Genomic DNA, 16,634 nt, shown 5'->3' with positions numbered 1-16,634 from the left:
ATATGACAACATTAGTTGAGAACTTTCTATGGGCCAGCCAATGGCTATCACTTATATAACTATCACTGTTGGGCATATTAATTCATTTAATTCTGGCCAGGTACAGTGGCTCACACCTGTAATTCCAGCACTTTGGGAAGCCAAGGTGAGAGGATCAGGTGAGGCTAGGAGTTCAAGGCCAGCCTGAGCAACATAGTGAGATGCTGTCTCTATTAGTCCGTTCTTGCACAGCTATAAAGTAAAACCTGAAACTGGGTAATTTGTAAGAAAAGAGGTTTAACTGGCTCATGGTTCTGCAGGAAGCACAGCTGGGGAGGCTTCAGGAAACTTACAATCATGGCAGAAGGTGAAGAGGAAGGAGGCACGTCTTACATGGTTGGAGCAGGAGGAAGAGAGAGCAGGGGGAGGTGCTACACGCATTTCAACAACCAGATCTCGTGAGAACTCACTCGCTATCACGAGAACAGCAAGGGGGAAATCTGCCCCCGTGATCCAACCGCCTCCCCACAGGTCCCTCCTCCAACACCTGGGACTACAGTTCAATATGAGATTTGGGCGGGGACACAAATCCAAACCATATCACCATTTCTACAACAAAACAAAAGTAGCCCGGCATGATGCGTGCCTGTAATCCTAGCTACTCGGGAAGCTGAGGTGGGAGGATCACTTAAGCGCAGGAAGCCGAGGCTGCAGTGAGCTATGATTGTGCCACTGCATGCCAACCTGGGTAACAGAGTGAGACCCTATCTCTAAAAAAATAAGAAAATTAAATTTACTTAATGAGGGTGAGATTGAGCTCCTTGTCCAATTCACCTGTTTCTCCTACGTGGGGATTCAGGGACCATAGCTCCAGAGCTATGGCTCTCAGCATAAAGATATTTTCTTTTGTAGGCAGTATTAAGCATTGCTAACACTTAGCTGCATGATCTCATTTCACTCTCAGAATCCCTAAGCTAGATTCTGCATGAAACCACCTTGCAGACAAGGAATCAGGTATTTAGTAACTCTCCCATGGTCACTCCGAGGAGCTGGGATTTTAATCTTCTCTGTCAGACTCCAGAGCCTAAGGGCTTTACCAATACTGCCCTGCTCCTCGTGTCTTTGGGTGAATTTTCTATGCTGTTCAAGAGGTGTTTTCTCAGTACCTGGCCTGGGCCTAGTGCTGTGCCCAGGAGCTGGGGAAGCAGAATGGGCTGGCGCAGTCGTGAGAAGGAAAAAACATATTGTGTTAGCTGTCCTGATTCAGGCCCAGGGTCTGACACTTTTTAGTTCTGTGACCCTGGGCAAAGCCACTTAACCTTTCAGGCCTCAGTCACCTCATCTTTGAATTGGGATAATCCTGTGTTTGTCAGAGGTTGCTAAGATTTGATGAAATAATGCGTGTTTGTTTGATAGATGGGGGTATCATTCTGTCACCCATGCTGGAGTGCAGTGGCTTGATCATGGCTCATTGTGGCCTTAAACTCCTTGGCTCAAGTGATCCTCCTGCTTCAGCCTCCTGAGTAGCTGGGACTCAGGCGTGTACCACCATGCCCAGCTAATTTTATTTTATTTTTTACTTTTTTTTAGACATGGGCAGTGGAGGCGGTGGGTGGGTGGTGTCTCATTATGTTGTCCAGGCTGGTCTCAAACTCCTGGCCTCAAGGAATCCTCCCATGTGGCCTCTAAAAGTGCTGGGATTACAGGTGTGAGTCATTGAGCCCAGCCTGATGAAATAATTTTTATGAAAGTGCTTTTAAAACTGAAGTGCTATAGAAATATTGGAAATAATCTCTTAGGCTGTTCTTGCAGATTCTCTAGACTTTTGCCTGTGTGTGTTTTAATAAAAAATGATGGCTGTATGGGGGTCCCAGTGGATTAAGCCACCGGTTTTCAACCCTGGTTACCTGTTAGAATCATCTGGGAAGTTTTTAAAACGAAGATGCCTGGTCCCTATCTCCCCACAGGTTTTTGATTCAATTGTTCTTGGACTGGGACAGGGCAGTTTATGTTTTAAAAGCTCCTCAGGTGGTTCTATTTGCAGCTAAGGGTTCCAAGCAATGAATTAAAGAAGAAAGCAGATATATAATGGTTTTATGAAACAGTTTGCTATACCTTAAAATCCAAAGCATTTTCCCCACTCATCACTACTTGGTGGTGGAGAACAAACGGCGACCGGTGGCGAGTTCTGGACTTACCAGAACAAAAGGACTCCAGGACAGGTCCCATGGGGTTTTCTGCTTTTCCTCAGCTTCTTCAAGGTCAGGTGACAGATGCTGGGTGATGATCCGGGTGCATTCTCCAGGGTGCTAGAGTTTGACAGGAGTATGCTTTTAGGTGGGCAACAGAGAATCTCATGGCAGGGCTATAGTTAGTGGGCTCTTTGAGGTTAGAAGCAGTCTTGAATTTCATCTTTTAAGTCCAGGACTCACCTACTCTATTAGTGCATTCTCACACTGCTGTAAAGATACTGCCTGAGACTGGATAATTTATACATGAAGGAGGTTTAATTGACTCACAGTTCCGTATGGCTGGGGAGGCCTCAGGAAACTTACCATCATGGTGGAGGAGGAATCAGTCATTTTCTTCACAAGGCGGCAGGAGAGAGTGTGAGTATGTGAAGGAGGAGCTGTCAAACACTCATTCAACCATCAGATCTCATGAGAACTCACTATCATGAGAACAGCATGGGGGAAACCGCCCCCATGATCCAATCACCTCCCTCCCTCCACACGTGGGGATTACAGGTCCCTCCCTCAAAATGTGGGGATTACAACTGGCAATGACATTTGGATGGGGACACAGAACCAAACCATATCATTCTGCCCCTCCATCTGCAAGCTGAAGAGCAGGGAAGCCAATAGTGGCTCAGTGCGAGTCCCAAAACCTCAAAAGTTGGGAAGCTGACAGTGTAGTCTCCAGTCTGTGGCTGAAGGCCTGAGAGCCCCTGGCAAACCACTGGTGTAAGTCCAAGAGTCCAAAAGCCAAATAACTTGGAGTCTGATGTTCGAGGGCAGAAAGCATCCAGCACAGGAGAAAGACGAAGGCTGGAAGACTCAGCAAGTCTGCTCATTCTACCTTTTTCCATCTGCTTTTTCTAGCCACGCTGGTAGCTGATTGGATGGTGCCCACCCAGATTGAGGGTCGGGTCTGCCTCTCCAAGTCCATTGACTCAAATGTTAATCTTTTCTGGCAACACCTTCACAGACACACCCAGAAATAATACTTTGCATCCTTTGATCTAATCAAGTTGACAATATTAACCATCACACCTAAAGTAGTGGCTCATTTGTTATGTCTTTGCTTAAATAAATAAATAAATAATAAATGAATATTTGTCCCAGGCATTGTGGGAGATATTTCACCATCTATTATCTTTTTTTTACTCCAATTTTTAATTTTATTTGTATAAGAGACATGGTCTCACTGTCACACAGGCTGCAGTGCAGGAGTGCAGTAGTGCAATCATGGCTTACTACAGCCTTGAACCCCTGGGCTCAAGCAATCCTCCTGTCTCAGTCTCCCAAACTGCTGGGATTACAGGCATGAGCCATCTCACCTGGCCCCATGTGTTATCTAATTTAAAGTTTGCAACACTCCTGAAATGTAGATAATGAAAATATAGTGGATTAGAGAGACAAAGTAACTTGTTCATCTTAGTTACACAACTGAGTCTGTGTTCAGAGCTGGATTTGAACCCATGTCTGCCTCGAAAGCCCATACCTTTCTAGCCAATTGCCTAACAACTAGAAATGAGATTTGAATACAGAGTAAGTCCAGAGCCCCAAATCTCTTTGTGACAAGCCTGCCAGTTCTCCTCAGCATCAGTCTAGGCTTTAAAGTCTGTAACTCAGTGGTTTTAGACAATGATGATGAGATTTTGGGAGATGGTAATTGTAGAAACATGCTATTTCTTTGACCCTATTTTCTCCCAGCCCCATTATGTTTTATCTATGTGCTGAAATCTCTCTCCTTTGGTGTTTCAGGATAGGGTATCACCTTGATTTCCTAATTTATTTTGTGTTAGTTTATTCTGGCTAAACTTTAAGTTCCTTTTGGCCAGTATGGCCTTAACAGCTTCTGATATTCTAAGTCTTAAGAAATTAATGTAAGCCGGGTGCAGTAGCACACACCTGGAATCTCAGCACTCCAAATTGTTGGAGCTCAGGAGTTCGAGACCAGCCAGGGCAACATGACAAAACCCCATTTCAATAAAAAAATACAAAAACTAGCCCAACATGGTGGGCATATGTGCTTGTAGTCCCAGCTCCTCCGGGGGCTGAGGCAGGAGGGTTGCTTGAGCCCTGGAGGTCAAGGCTGCAGTGAGCTGTATTTGCATCCCCACACTCCAGCCTGGGTGACAAAGTGAGACCCTGTCTCAAGAAAAAAAAAAAAAAAGAAATTAATGTAGCTTCTACAGTAAATACAAGTCATAGACTGACTACTGCCTAAGCATTTCCTGAAGACTTAGTGTGTGCAGACACCCAGCGAGGTACTGGGAATGTAGTGGTGAACCACACAGACATGGTCCCTAGCCATGAGGAACTTAAGGAACTTCCAGCCTAGTTGGGAGAGATGAAAAAATAAAATATTTTTCAGTAGTGGCTTGGCTGATGCAAAGTTGATTTAATGTAGGTAATCGAGACAAAGTTTATATAATGTCATCCTATAGCCCATTAAAACAGAAAAAAAATGTGTAATGAGGTTGGTGTTCATAAATACCAAATTGGTGTTTCTGTATGAAGGGCAATGTTAATATCTATTGCTAGAGTAATCACATTCACATGCTGACATGTTTGGTTTACAGCCAGAACGGTCAGGAAATTAAGCTATTTATCTTCTGCCCTCTTGATAAAAGTCACCCTTTTACAACATAATTAAGCAGAATGCCAAGCCATAGCTTTCAGCTATAAACACTGCTTTTAACATTAGGTAAGTAAGCTCATCTGGGGAGTTTTTTTTTTTTTTTTTTTTTGCCATTGTAATTAACCTCAGTAGGATAAGCATCTGTTTCATATTGCTCAAGCTGCAGGTAGCCTTGTTTCGTTCTGAAGTGAACTTCAGATACATGGTTGATTGTATTACCCCCAGCTACTGCTTAAGACCAAAGGAGAAGGTTTTTCTCCACCCTTCTAAGTATTCATTTTCTTGAATTCTGGGAAATTTGTTTCTGATAGGATCTAGAGCTATGGACATTTGTCCTTGGCATCCTTGGAGGCTTCTTTTGGGATCAGTGTAATTCCTGATTGAAGCCCAGTGCATGCATCAGAGAAGGCACTTCTTCTTGACCCTTTTCTTCTCTGAGGTTAGGCTTCAGCTGTCTTAGAATGAGGTTGACTGAGGGTCCCCAGCAGGTCAGTACTAATAGGATCTGAAGACTTAAGATTTTGCCCAACGTGAATTGGTCCTTAAAAAGCAAATCCTTTGTATTCCTTTCTGAAGTCTTGCTGAATGCCGTTGTAGCAGAGTTCCTCATTGCAAAAAACAGAAAACACTTCTGTTAATGCACTGAATTTGGGATACTGAGTCTGATAGAATCGCCCAAAAGGCTGGAGAAGCAGGCTTGGAAAATGGTGAGAACCAAGAGTTGTGTGTAACTACCTCTGGCAACTAGAAGCTCCTGTCACTCTTCTGCGTCTCCTCCTCCAGGTTCAGTGACCCAGGTGGGAGTGTCAAGTGACTGGATCTCACTCACAGGTCCATGACCTACCTGCTGGAGGTGGGAACATGGGGGAGGTTGGAGCAAGTGAATAATTGGTCTTTTTAGCTTCTTTCAATTTGGGGGTTTCGGGGGTTAGTGCTCAAGATGTAGTCCTCCTTCCACCTGCTGGGGACTCAGAAGCTGCATGGTTGACCATCTTGTTTCTTTCCTTGTCCTGCATTGCCCTAAGGTAGGGAAACCTAGCTGTCAAATCCCTTTAAACCAACATACTCACTGTATACACACCTTACAGTTAATTAAAGCATGCCTAATTGCCCAATGTTTTATACAGAATTATTTGCTCAATACTGCACAAGGGTAGAGAATTAAAATGAAAGGCTTTATGTTTAATGTGGTCTATTAACTGTAGAGGGCACTGGAAATTGCCAGGCAGGTATAATAGAAAGTAGGTCCTTTATTCATCACTTAGTGTAAATGGTTTCTTCTTTCCTAGTAATAGCCATTCATTTTATTTGAAACTAATCTATTTTTAGAATCCTAAAGGCTGGTTCCGATTATAAATGTTTTTTAGCCTCTGTCACACTGAGAACTTCAGAAATGTCTCAGAAACATCATATAATGTCTACCATTATACTGCTATTAAGAAACATCTTGCATATACTCTTCATTATGCAAAGGACATTCATATCATGAAAATGAATATCTTTATTAAATAAAGGCTAGGCCAGGCGAGGTGGCTCACGCCTGTCATCCCAGCAGTTTGGGAGGCCGAGGTGGACAGATCACCTGAGGTCAAGAGTTTGAGACCAGCCTGGCCAACATGGTGAAACCCCATCTCTACTAAAAAAAAAAAAAAAAAAAAAAAAAAAAAAAAGGCTGAAGCCTGGTTTTGGTTCAAAAAGAATCAACAGTATGAACACATAAAATGAAATACCTCACAATAAAGCCAGAAATCAATATGGTCCCTTTAAACCCCTAGTTTTACTGATATATAATTTTTTTCCCTCTTCAGGTGATGTTCTGATTAGTGTTGGCTATGCCAATGTGTTAGGATATACTCTTCGAGAATTTTTACAGATTTTGCAACATATCACCGTTGGAACAGTGCTACAAATCAAGGTTTACAGAGATTTTATTAACATTCCTGAAGAATGGCTAGAAATATATGATTTAATCCCGGAGGCCAAATTCCCAGTAACAAGGTAAATAGTTAATTTTAGGAACTCTTTGTTATAATACAGAATCCCAGGGCCTGTGAGGCACAGATGGTTTAATGTGACAGTTATCAAATAAGGATATTGACAGGAGGACTGGTGACACTGTCAGAGTAATTTCCTGGGTTTCTGGTATTAGATCTGTAGGATCTAATATGAGAAAGCATGATAAAGTCAACTTGGAGTTAAAAAACAAGTCATCAGTTGGGAATTTTGTCCCTGTGCCTACCTGCATGGTGCCTCTCCTTCCCGAGTCAGCCCTTAAAATGCTTCTTGTGGGCCGGGTGTTGTGGCTCATGCTTGTAATCCCAACACTTTGGGAGGCAGGCGGATCACGAGGTCAGGAGATCGAGACCATCCTGGCCAACATGGTGAAACCCCTTCTCTACTAAGATTACAAAATTAGCTGCATGTGGTGGCGAGCACCTGTAATCCCAGCTATTCAGGAGGCTAAGGCAGGAGAATCGCTTGAACCTGGGAGTCGGAAGTTGCAGCGAGCCGAGATCGTGCCACTGCACTCCAGCCTAGGGACAGAGCAAGACTCTGTCTTAAAAAAAAAAAAAAAAGCTTTTTGCAATTCCTATTTTCTTTTGCATATTCAATTTTTTTCTCTCTGGGTCCTTCCCAGTAACATCTAAGCCTTTTTAAACTTCTCTCATCTTGGCAAATCCTATCTTCAGTCCACTCTCCTCTCTCTACTCTCTCTAGCCACTGGAGTCTCTTGCATCCCCTCCCAACTTGCTAAAAGCTGTATTAGACACCTGTTTCCTCGAGAGACACCACTTCTCAGACACTCCTCAACCCACTTCAGTCTAGGCTTTGCTTTCATCCCTCGGCTGAGTCCTTTTCCCAGGGCCACCCATAGCCTTCACACTTCTGATCCCACTACATTCTTCTGTCTTTATCTTGCTTGGTTTCTGAGCAGCCCTAGACACTTAACACTTTCCACCCACTCTCTTCTTGAAATAGCACTTCCCAGGCTTCTGTAACACCACACTCCCCTGATTTTCCTATTTTCCTATTACCTCTGGCCATTTCCTCTTGGTGTCCTTTCTCCTGGCCAATTTCATTGATGCCTATGGTTTCTCTGACTATCCACATGCTAATTACTTTCAAATTGTATTATCACCAAACTGTATAATTTTTTTTTTCTTGGTTTTGCTCTTGTCACCCAGGTTGGAGTGCAGTGGAGTGATCCTGGCTCACTGCAACCTCTGCCTCCCAGGTTCAAGTGATTCTCCTGCCTCAGCCTCCAGGGTAGCTGGGATTACAGGTGCACGCCACTACACCCAGCTAATTTTTGTATTTTTAGTAGAGATGAAGTTTTACCATGTTGGCCAAGCTGGTTTCATACTCCTGACCTCAGGTGATCTGCCTGCCTCGGTCTCCCTAAGTGCTGGGATTAGAGGCATGAGCAACCAAGTCTGGCCAGAATCTTTTTGTAATGCAAATCTGATCCTGGCATGTTCCTGCAAAAAATCTCAAGACTTTTTGTTCTTTGGATAAATGTCAAAATCCTCACATTGGCCTATAATGCTCTACGGGGTTCAGCTGGCCTCTGCATACCATTCCAACTTCAACTCATACTGCTTTCCCCATCCTTCTCTATCCCACTTTAGCTTCCAGCTCCCTGCCTTTTGTTGCTCTTTGCCTCAGGGTCTTTGCACTTGCTCTTCTCTGTCTGCAACATGCTCGTAACTTTGCTCTTCAGTAGTCACCCTTGAAGGCTCCAGTGTACCTTCTCCAAGGGGTCTTCCTAGAAACAGGTCCATCTGACATATGCCTTCACAGCTCGCTCCTTCACATTTATCCCAATTTTAATGTAACAATCTGTGTAATCAGTTGTTCACTGTGTTTCCCTGGGAGAATGTGAACTCCATGAAGGCAGGGACTGAGTCTGTCTTGTTTTGCTAAAATTGCCCTAGGACTTTCATGTGGTCAATGGTTCATTTGTTTTTAATTTTTAATTTTAAAAGTCTTGTTTTTGAGACAGGGTCTCACTCTGTCCCTCAGGCTGTAGTGTAGTAGCATGATCACAACTCACAATCAAATCCTACTCAGCGACTCCTACACTGGAGGGCACGACTCTAAAAGCATGGGCTCATCTTTTAGATGACAACATAACAACTATGTTCTAAGCATTTTCATTACATGGAGGAGTTTTGAGATCCAGAATATTAAATTCTAAGGATGACAGACTAACCATTCAAAAGCAAAGAAAAGATAGAACAGCACAACTAAAGTATGAGGCGAAAACCCGCGAACTTAAATAACAATACCAAGCACCTGCTGACTCCCTTTCTTAATTAGGCAAAGTACTCATATCTACGGCATTTTAGTAACTTAGGTGTAATGGGGCAGGGAAAGAAGGGAAAGGAAAAAGCTGCTTTCACAAAGCTGGTATAACCTTTTCCAGGAGAAAATGGCACCGGGTATACACACTGGAGAAAATTCTCCATTTACCGCTCTGGGTAGGCCGAATGGTCTAGAAAGTTTGTTTCCAGCCAATCCTGACCTCTGCAGGGTTGTGGCTTTATTACCTAATGATAATTTAATTACCTGTCCTTTTTGGTTACCTAACCATCAGAGTTGCCAAGGATTCACCCTGCAGTCTGGAAAAAAAAAAGTTATTAATACTTGGATTTTTAAAAAAAATTCATGTGCTGTTCAGGAAGACCTACCTAAGTGTGTCTGAAGGCAATTCAGACAAAGAAAATCAGTATTTAAGACTAGTGGCTCTTAGTAAAAATTACTCATTATCAACTGTTTATTACTGGAAGAGATGAACTTTAGGAAAAGCCATTCAAATTGTTGGAAGCAAATACAACAGGCAGATCGCCAAGGTTATTAGTGATAACACCAGAAGTCTTAACAGGTTGGCAGGGAAGAAACCTATTTCCTTTTAGCAGGGCAGAATGTACCAGAGATTTGTAATCACAAAGATTTGGTTCTGCTGGGCAACAGCACCAGGATGAGGGAAAACAGGTGACAGAGCACTCATTCTGGAAAGTTAAAGCAAGCACAGGTACTGTAGGCATTAGGAAAGTTCAGAGACCTGAAGGTACTAGCAGGCAAGCACCACCTAGTTTCAACAATCAAGAAAGCCAATAACTGGAGAAAGTTAAAAACAACAACAAAAACCTGGCTGGGCACAGTGGCTCATGCCTGTAATCCTAGCACTTTGGAGGCCAAGGTAAGGATTCTTTGAGGCCAGCAGTTTGAGACAAGCATGGGCAACATAGGGAGATCCTGTTTTTACCAAAACAAAAAAAAAAAAGACAAAAAAAATTAAAAATTAGCCAGGTGTGGCAGCATACAGCATACACACCTGTAGTCTCAGCTCCTTGGGAAACAGAGGCCAGAGGGTCACTTGAGTCCAGGAGTTCAAGGTTGCAGTGAGCTGACTGTGCCACTGCACTGCAGCAAGGGTGACAGAGCAAGACCCTCTCTAAAAAAAAGACTTGAAGACTTACTAATGACTAGGATGTTGAAGATCCTTAAGGCCCACTATTTCCTGACTTCCTGACTCCTCTGGAAATCAGTAATATTGTGTTCCTGCCACGTGAGCCACAAGAACAGAGTTCTCAGGAGATGGTCAGGTTGAACCTGTCACTTTAGCTGCACTGAAATTAACCTACCCTTTAACGCCTCCTAATATTCTGGTCAGTACTCTAGTATAAGTCTGTGCAAAACTTTTTAAGGTATGATAAAGTAATTTAAGGCAGAATTTGATTTCCATTTAGAAATGGAAAAAGATTTAAAGATAATTTTTAAAAGGGAAACATTTCAATGACACAGAAAGGTAGTGCTAAAGCTAAATTGTATCTTCTATGAGTCAAAGCAAGTTATAAGACATCTTGTTAGGGGACCATCAATGTTGAGACATGAAGAATCTATTTTATTCACTATTCTTTCATTTCAGCACACCAAAGAAAATGGAGCTGGCAAAAGATGAATCTTTCACAAGCAGTGATGATAATGAAAATGTAGATTTAGATAGAAGACTTCAATATTATAGATATCCGTGGTCAACTGCGCATCACCCTGCAAGGAGACCAATATCCATCTCCAGAGACTGGCATGGATATAAGAAGAAGAACCATACTATTAGTGTAGGAAAAGACATTGATTGTGACGTGATGATTCACAGAGATGATAAGAAAGAAGTGAAGGCGCCTTCTCCATACTGGATAATGGTGAAGCAAGATAATGAAACCTCTTCCTCCTCTACTTCCTCTACCTCAGATGCATTTTGGCTGGAAGATTGTGCCCAAGTTGAAGAGGGTAAAGCCCAACCGGTATCAAAGGTTGGTTAGCAAATCTGTGGTCATATGAGCATTTATCTTGCAGACACCCAAGTTTTGTGCCTCACCAGGCACAAGTCTGCTATACTTATCAAGGACTGTCTGTAGACTCACCAATTCTCTTCTCTTATGACTGCGTTATTAAGCCTTTAGAGATGTTCTTCAATAGGATTATCTAAAGACTTCCCTGGGTTCTTGCAGGCCTCGCAAATCTTATTTTCAGAATAAGACCCTTCATTCTGAGAAGAATTTCTTTTCTTTTAGAAAATGCAGTAGAGAAATCCAATATCAGAATGTCTGAACATAGTAGAGAATGTCACTTTATTAAACACCACACTTTTCTTTAAATATTTAGTTTCTCTCTTTTTTTTGGTAAACTTCAAGTACTATAATTAAAATAACTAAGAGACATATTCCTTGGCTAGTTTTTCACATTAGAATTCTTTGTTTTTCCCTTTTCAGCCCTTCTTTTACTGTAAATGTTGAATTGAGAGTTAATTACTTGGAAGAGACAGGATAGTAACAGATAAGGGAGAGACAGCAGATGAGTGAAAAACAAAACTCTGTCAGTGAAGATAACTCAGACATAAAAAAATGAATTAATGGGAATATAGGATATGATTGATAGGAAATTTATGTTTTTCGGAAATAATTTTATTGCAAAAAAGGCAAAACAGGGGTAAAAACCAGACCATTTAGCTATTGATACCCAAAATGACAAATTTTGAACTTGCTTTCATCTGAGAAGCCACCAATAGTAACCTGGCACTATTTATACTGATAGCCACTTAGCCTTAATTTTAATAGTTTCTAATGCTTCTATGCTCAATAATTATATTCCTGTCTCCTTTAAAGCATCTAAAACAAAAATATCAGCACATAATAAATACTTGTTGATTAACTCATTGAGAAAAACGTAAGAAAAACACCTAAGCAGAATGTTTTATTGACTTTAGGTCAGCTGAGAATAATTACCTGCATTTATGCCTTATTTTATCTCACTGGAAAAAAGACAAATGTTATATTAGAGATTTCTGACTTTCATGTGTTTGCTGCTCTGGGCTGAGAGAATGTTCAGCTCTCTCCCGTAATGTGTGCATCAGTATTACAGCTCATCAACAAAAGGTGTATGTCCCAAATTTCCACTTGCTGCCATCGACTTCTGGCCAGAAACAAACTTCTTTGCAGCCTTTAAAGAAACAAACAAAAGACAAAGTTAACAAAAATAAAAATATATGTCATCAAGCAGGTGAACTTATTGTCATTTTAAGAATTTATGGATAGGACATTCTTTTTTTTTTTTTGAGATGGAGTCTTGCTCTGTCACCCAGCATGGAGTGCAGTGGTGCGATCTTGGCTCACTGCAGCCTCCGCCTCCCAGGTTCAAGCAATTTTCTGCCTCAGCCTCCCAAGGAGTTGGGATTACGGGCATGCACCACCATGCCCAGCTAATTTTTGTATTTTTAGTAGAGACCAGATTTCGCCATGTTGGGCAGGCTGGTCTCGAACTCCTAGCCTCAAGTGATCCACCCACCTCGACCTTCCAAAGTGCTGGGATCACAGGTATGAGCCACCAACCCGGCCTTGGATAGGACATTCTAAGCCAGCAATTACTATAATAGCTGTTGTGAAAATTAACTAGGAGATGGCTGGTGCTTTAATTTGTGACAGTGTGGGAAAAGCTTAGCTGTTCCTCTGAATGTTCCATTGTATGTGTAATGAACCAAGCAAGAGCAATGCTCTGGTAAGAGGGTAGCTGTTAAAAGAGAGATAAGGAAAACATCACTGACACTCTCAAATAGAGTAGTGTGGCTTCAGGCAGGGATATACTTTCCTGTTTCTGTATTACAAGGGCAAATAGTCTGGGTCAATAAAAATACAATGATTGTTAACTTAAAAGTAAAACTTTATACCCTAGAGGATTCTTTATGCCACTACTTCCAAGTTCAAAGACTGGTTAAGTGTAGTATCATGAGTCAGGTATAGGTGGAGCAGCAGCCCCCATATTCTCAGGCCAGCTTATCTTATCACTATGAAGGAGAGGTGGTGGTGGAAGCAGTTGGGATGCACATAATGATGGGATATAAGATAAGGACAGTCATTTAGAAGAGTAAGAAATGAGTCAGGTGCGGTGGCTCACGCCTGTAATCCCAGCACTTTGGGCGGCCGAGGCAGGCGAGGAGGTCAGGAGATCGAGCACATCCTGGCTAACACGGTGAAACCCCATCTCTACTAAAAATACAAAAAATTAGCTGGGCGTGGTGGCGGGCACCTGTAGTCCCAGCTACTCGGGAGGCTGAGGCAGGAATATGGCATGAACCCGGGAGGCGGAGGTTGCAGTGAGCTGAGATAGCGCCACTGCACTCCCTCCAGCCTAGACAACAGAGCGAGACTCCGTCTCAAAAAAAGAAAAAAAAAAAAAAAAAAGTATGAAATGATGATGATTAGGGGCCAAGTGAAATCAAGTCAGGGTTACTTTCTTAAAATAGCCTTGTCTCTTTTTTTATTTGAGACAAGGTCTCACTCTGTTGCCCAGCCTGGAGTACAGTGGCATGATCTTGGCTCACTGTAACCTCTGCGTTCCAGGCTCAAGCCACCTTCTGACCTCAGCCTCCTAAGTAGCTGGGACTATAGGCGCATGCCACCACGCCTAGCTAATTTTTGTACTTTTTTGTAGAGACGGGGTTTTGCTACATTGCCCAGTCTGGTGTTGAACTCCTGGGCTCAAGCAATCTGCCCACCTCAGCCTTCTAAAGTGCTGGGATTACAGGCATGAGCCACTGCACCCAGCTTGGTTTTTTGTTTTTTATTTTTTCTTATCCCCACTGTCCCTATACAAAGTAGACCTGTTGGTGAGAAGATGGCTGAGACATGTACAACAGAAGGCGAGTTGGTAAGTTTAATGTAGAAAACGGGGAAAACCCACTTAGTTTGGATTAATTCTGTAAGTCATGTGCTTGTTAGGCACAGTAGGGAACACAAAGAAGTACATGACATAGTCCTTGCCCTCAAAACAGCTCAATCTTTTTTTTTTTTTGAGACAGAGTCTCGCTCTGTGGCCCAGGCTGGAGTGCAGTGGCCAGATCTCAGCTCACTACAAGCTCCGCCTCCCAGGTTTACGCTATTCTCCTGCCTCAGCCTCCCGAGTAGCTGGGACTACAGGCGCCCGCCACCTCGCCCGGCTAGTTTTTTGTATTTTTTAGTAAAGACGGGGTTTCACCGTGTTAGCCAGGATGGTCTCGATCTCCTGACCTCGTGATCCGCCCGTCTCGGCCTCCCAAAGTGCTGGGATTACAGGCTTGAGCCACCGCGCCCGGCCAAAACAGCTCAATCTTGTAGGGAACAATAATATATGTGAAAAAAAAAATTGCAAAAACAGGACAATGTCCTAGGCTTAGAATAGTAAAGAAAATCTTAAGATGCTGGATGGTGAAATACTTGAAGAGGAAAAATAGCAAACTTCACTATTTAGGTTGGATGACATGAAACTGCCAATATTTGACTCTTCTTTACCTCTAGTCATCTAACATAAGCCCGTATTATAAACTACCATTAGTTTAACCTGATATTTGATACATCAGATGTATTAAATGCACTTCTGACTGCCATCTCAGTGGACGGCAGCGCTCTCACTGACAGCAGAGTTTAACCTAATGGTAGTTTATTTGAAGGACGAAGATACATAAACTCGAGCTGACAAGGAAGCTTGTTGCAGATCTTATGGGAATGGGCCCTCCTGCCTCCATATTAAGTAGATGGGCACCAAACATGAGAATAACATATACTGCCTGAGGACGCTTATGCATCCTTCTGAAACTGGATCATTAAGTTCTATGTTGTTAAATCATACGTTTTCATTTACTTACATTTATGATATCAGCGTTAGCCACTGAATCAATCTGCTGAAGGACTGTGGATGGTGGCACGTAAGAACCAGCAACTAGAGCCTGCGACCCAACTTCTTCCAGGAAACGCTCAGACGACTCCACTGACATTAGGTATCCAGCTTTCAGCTTGTTCCTGTCCAATAAAAGGCAGAAGTCAGTTTTACAGAGCTACAGAGCAAGGCAATTATTTTTTTTTTCTGGGTGGTGGCAAGGGGCTGTGAACATCAAAGCTTTATTTAATCGATATAGTAATAGCATGTCTCCCTCATCCTGAATTCCCCAAGAAGAACGGCGCTCCCTTCTCTGGAACCTGACACTAAAACAGTAAGTCTGGAGGGAAGAAGTCTCGTCAGGGTTGCCGAAGTGTCCAATTGAGGGCCCACTTTGGCCTCCATACACTGCTACAGATTTGAGTGAGACAGCTGGAGAGCTCCCTAATGCTTCCCAAGGCCTCTGGATCCGGTTGTGCAATGTGGGTCCTCTGCACGTCACTGGCCAGTCGCAGCATGCTCTTCCTGCCCCCTGGCACAGTGAGGAAGATGTCTCTGCTGTCAGTGAGAGGGTTGCCATCCACTGAGATGGCTGTCAAAAGTGCATTTAATACACCTAACGTATCGAACATCATAGCTTGGCCCAGCCTACCTCATATGTGCTCAGAACACTTACAATAGCCTGCGGTTGGGCAAAAGTCATCTAACGTAAGCCCATTTTATAAGAAAGTATTGATTATCTCATGTACTGCATATCACTAGCCTAGGAAAAGATCAAATTCAAGTATAGTCATGTACTACATAATGACATTTTTGGTCAATGATGGACCACATATATAATGGGGTCCCATAAGATTATTAGGGAGCTGAAAGATTCCTATTACTTAGTGACAACATAATGCTGTAGTGCAATTTAAAAAAAATAAATTTCACGTAGCATATGTTTACAGTGTTTAGCGTCTACAGCAGTGCACAGTAATGTCCTAGGCCGTCCCATTTACTCACCACTCACTCACTGACTCACTTGAAAGCAGGAGTTTTCGGTCCTGCCAGCTCCATTCATGGTAAATGTCCTATAATGGCATATTTTTTTTTTAATCTTTTGTGCTTTATTTTTACTGTACCTTTCCTATGTTTAGATGCACAAATACTTACCATTGTGTTATAACTGCCTACAGTATTCAGTATATAGTGCATGCTGTACAGGTTTGTAGCCTAGGAGCAACAGACTATAACACAGACCTATGTGTATAGTAGGCTATACCATCTACATTTGTGTAAGTACACCATGAGGTTCACACAGTGATGAAACCACCTAACACCACATTTCTCATAACGTATCCGCATCGTTATGTGACCCATGACTGGAAGCTGAAATTGCGATGGTTTTGCTCTGTAGCCAAGTTGAAAAATTGTAAGGTGATCTATGGCAAGTTGGGGACAGTGTGTATTATAAACCTACCTTCTGGCTGCTAGAGTGTGCAGACCAGGGATCTTGAAGACCCTTCGGTCAAACCGGGGTGTCACCACAGACAACTCCACCTGGCCCACGGCTGGGGTCACAGTGTCATAAACGTCACAGTCTTGACCTTTTCCTT

General features: G+C 42.7%; 2 protein-coding genes across 4 annotated transcripts in view; one reads left to right on the top strand and one right to left on the bottom strand.

Moving 5' to 3' along the window:
- PDZD9 (PDZ domain containing 9) overlaps positions 1 to 11,572 on the top strand; it is a 17,409-nt gene extending 5,837 nt beyond the window's left edge. For 2 of the 3 annotated variants that reach the window (XM_011987910.1, XM_011987909.1), the window contains 2 exons: positions 6,654 to 6,843; positions 10,778 to 11,572. In XM_011987910.1, the coding sequence (XP_011843300.1) occupies positions 6,654 to 6,843; positions 10,778 to 11,171 (584 nt within the window). In that variant the 3' untranslated portion in view covers positions 11,172 to 11,572. Of the gene's footprint in view, positions 1 to 336; positions 362 to 6,653; positions 6,844 to 10,777 lie in introns of those variants that run through there. The other variant, XM_011987911.1, reaches the window with a different exon arrangement.
- A 504-nt stretch (positions 11,573 to 12,076) lies between these two features.
- Positions 12,077 to 16,634, bottom strand: part of LOC105545124 (cytochrome b-c1 complex subunit 2, mitochondrial) — a 31,562-nt gene continuing 27,004 nt past the window's right edge. Inside the window, exons 13-14 of the mRNA XM_011987908.1 lie at positions 15,026 to 15,179; positions 12,077 to 12,348 (exon numbers count right to left, since the gene is read on the bottom strand). Coding sequence (XP_011843298.1) covers positions 12,265 to 12,348; positions 15,026 to 15,179 — 238 coding nt within the window. The 3' untranslated portion in view covers positions 12,077 to 12,264. The remainder of the gene's footprint in view (positions 12,349 to 15,025; positions 15,180 to 16,634) is intronic.

Source organism: Mandrillus leucophaeus, unplaced genomic scaffold (genome assembly GCF_000951045.1).
Source record: "Mandrillus leucophaeus isolate KB7577 unplaced genomic scaffold, Mleu.le_1.0 Scaffold32, whole genome shotgun sequence".
NCBI lineage: Eukaryota > Metazoa > Chordata > Mammalia > Primates > Cercopithecidae > Mandrillus > Mandrillus leucophaeus.
The sequence above is the reverse complement of the archived record's forward strand: the minus strand, read 5'-3'. Positions and strand labels throughout refer to the sequence as shown.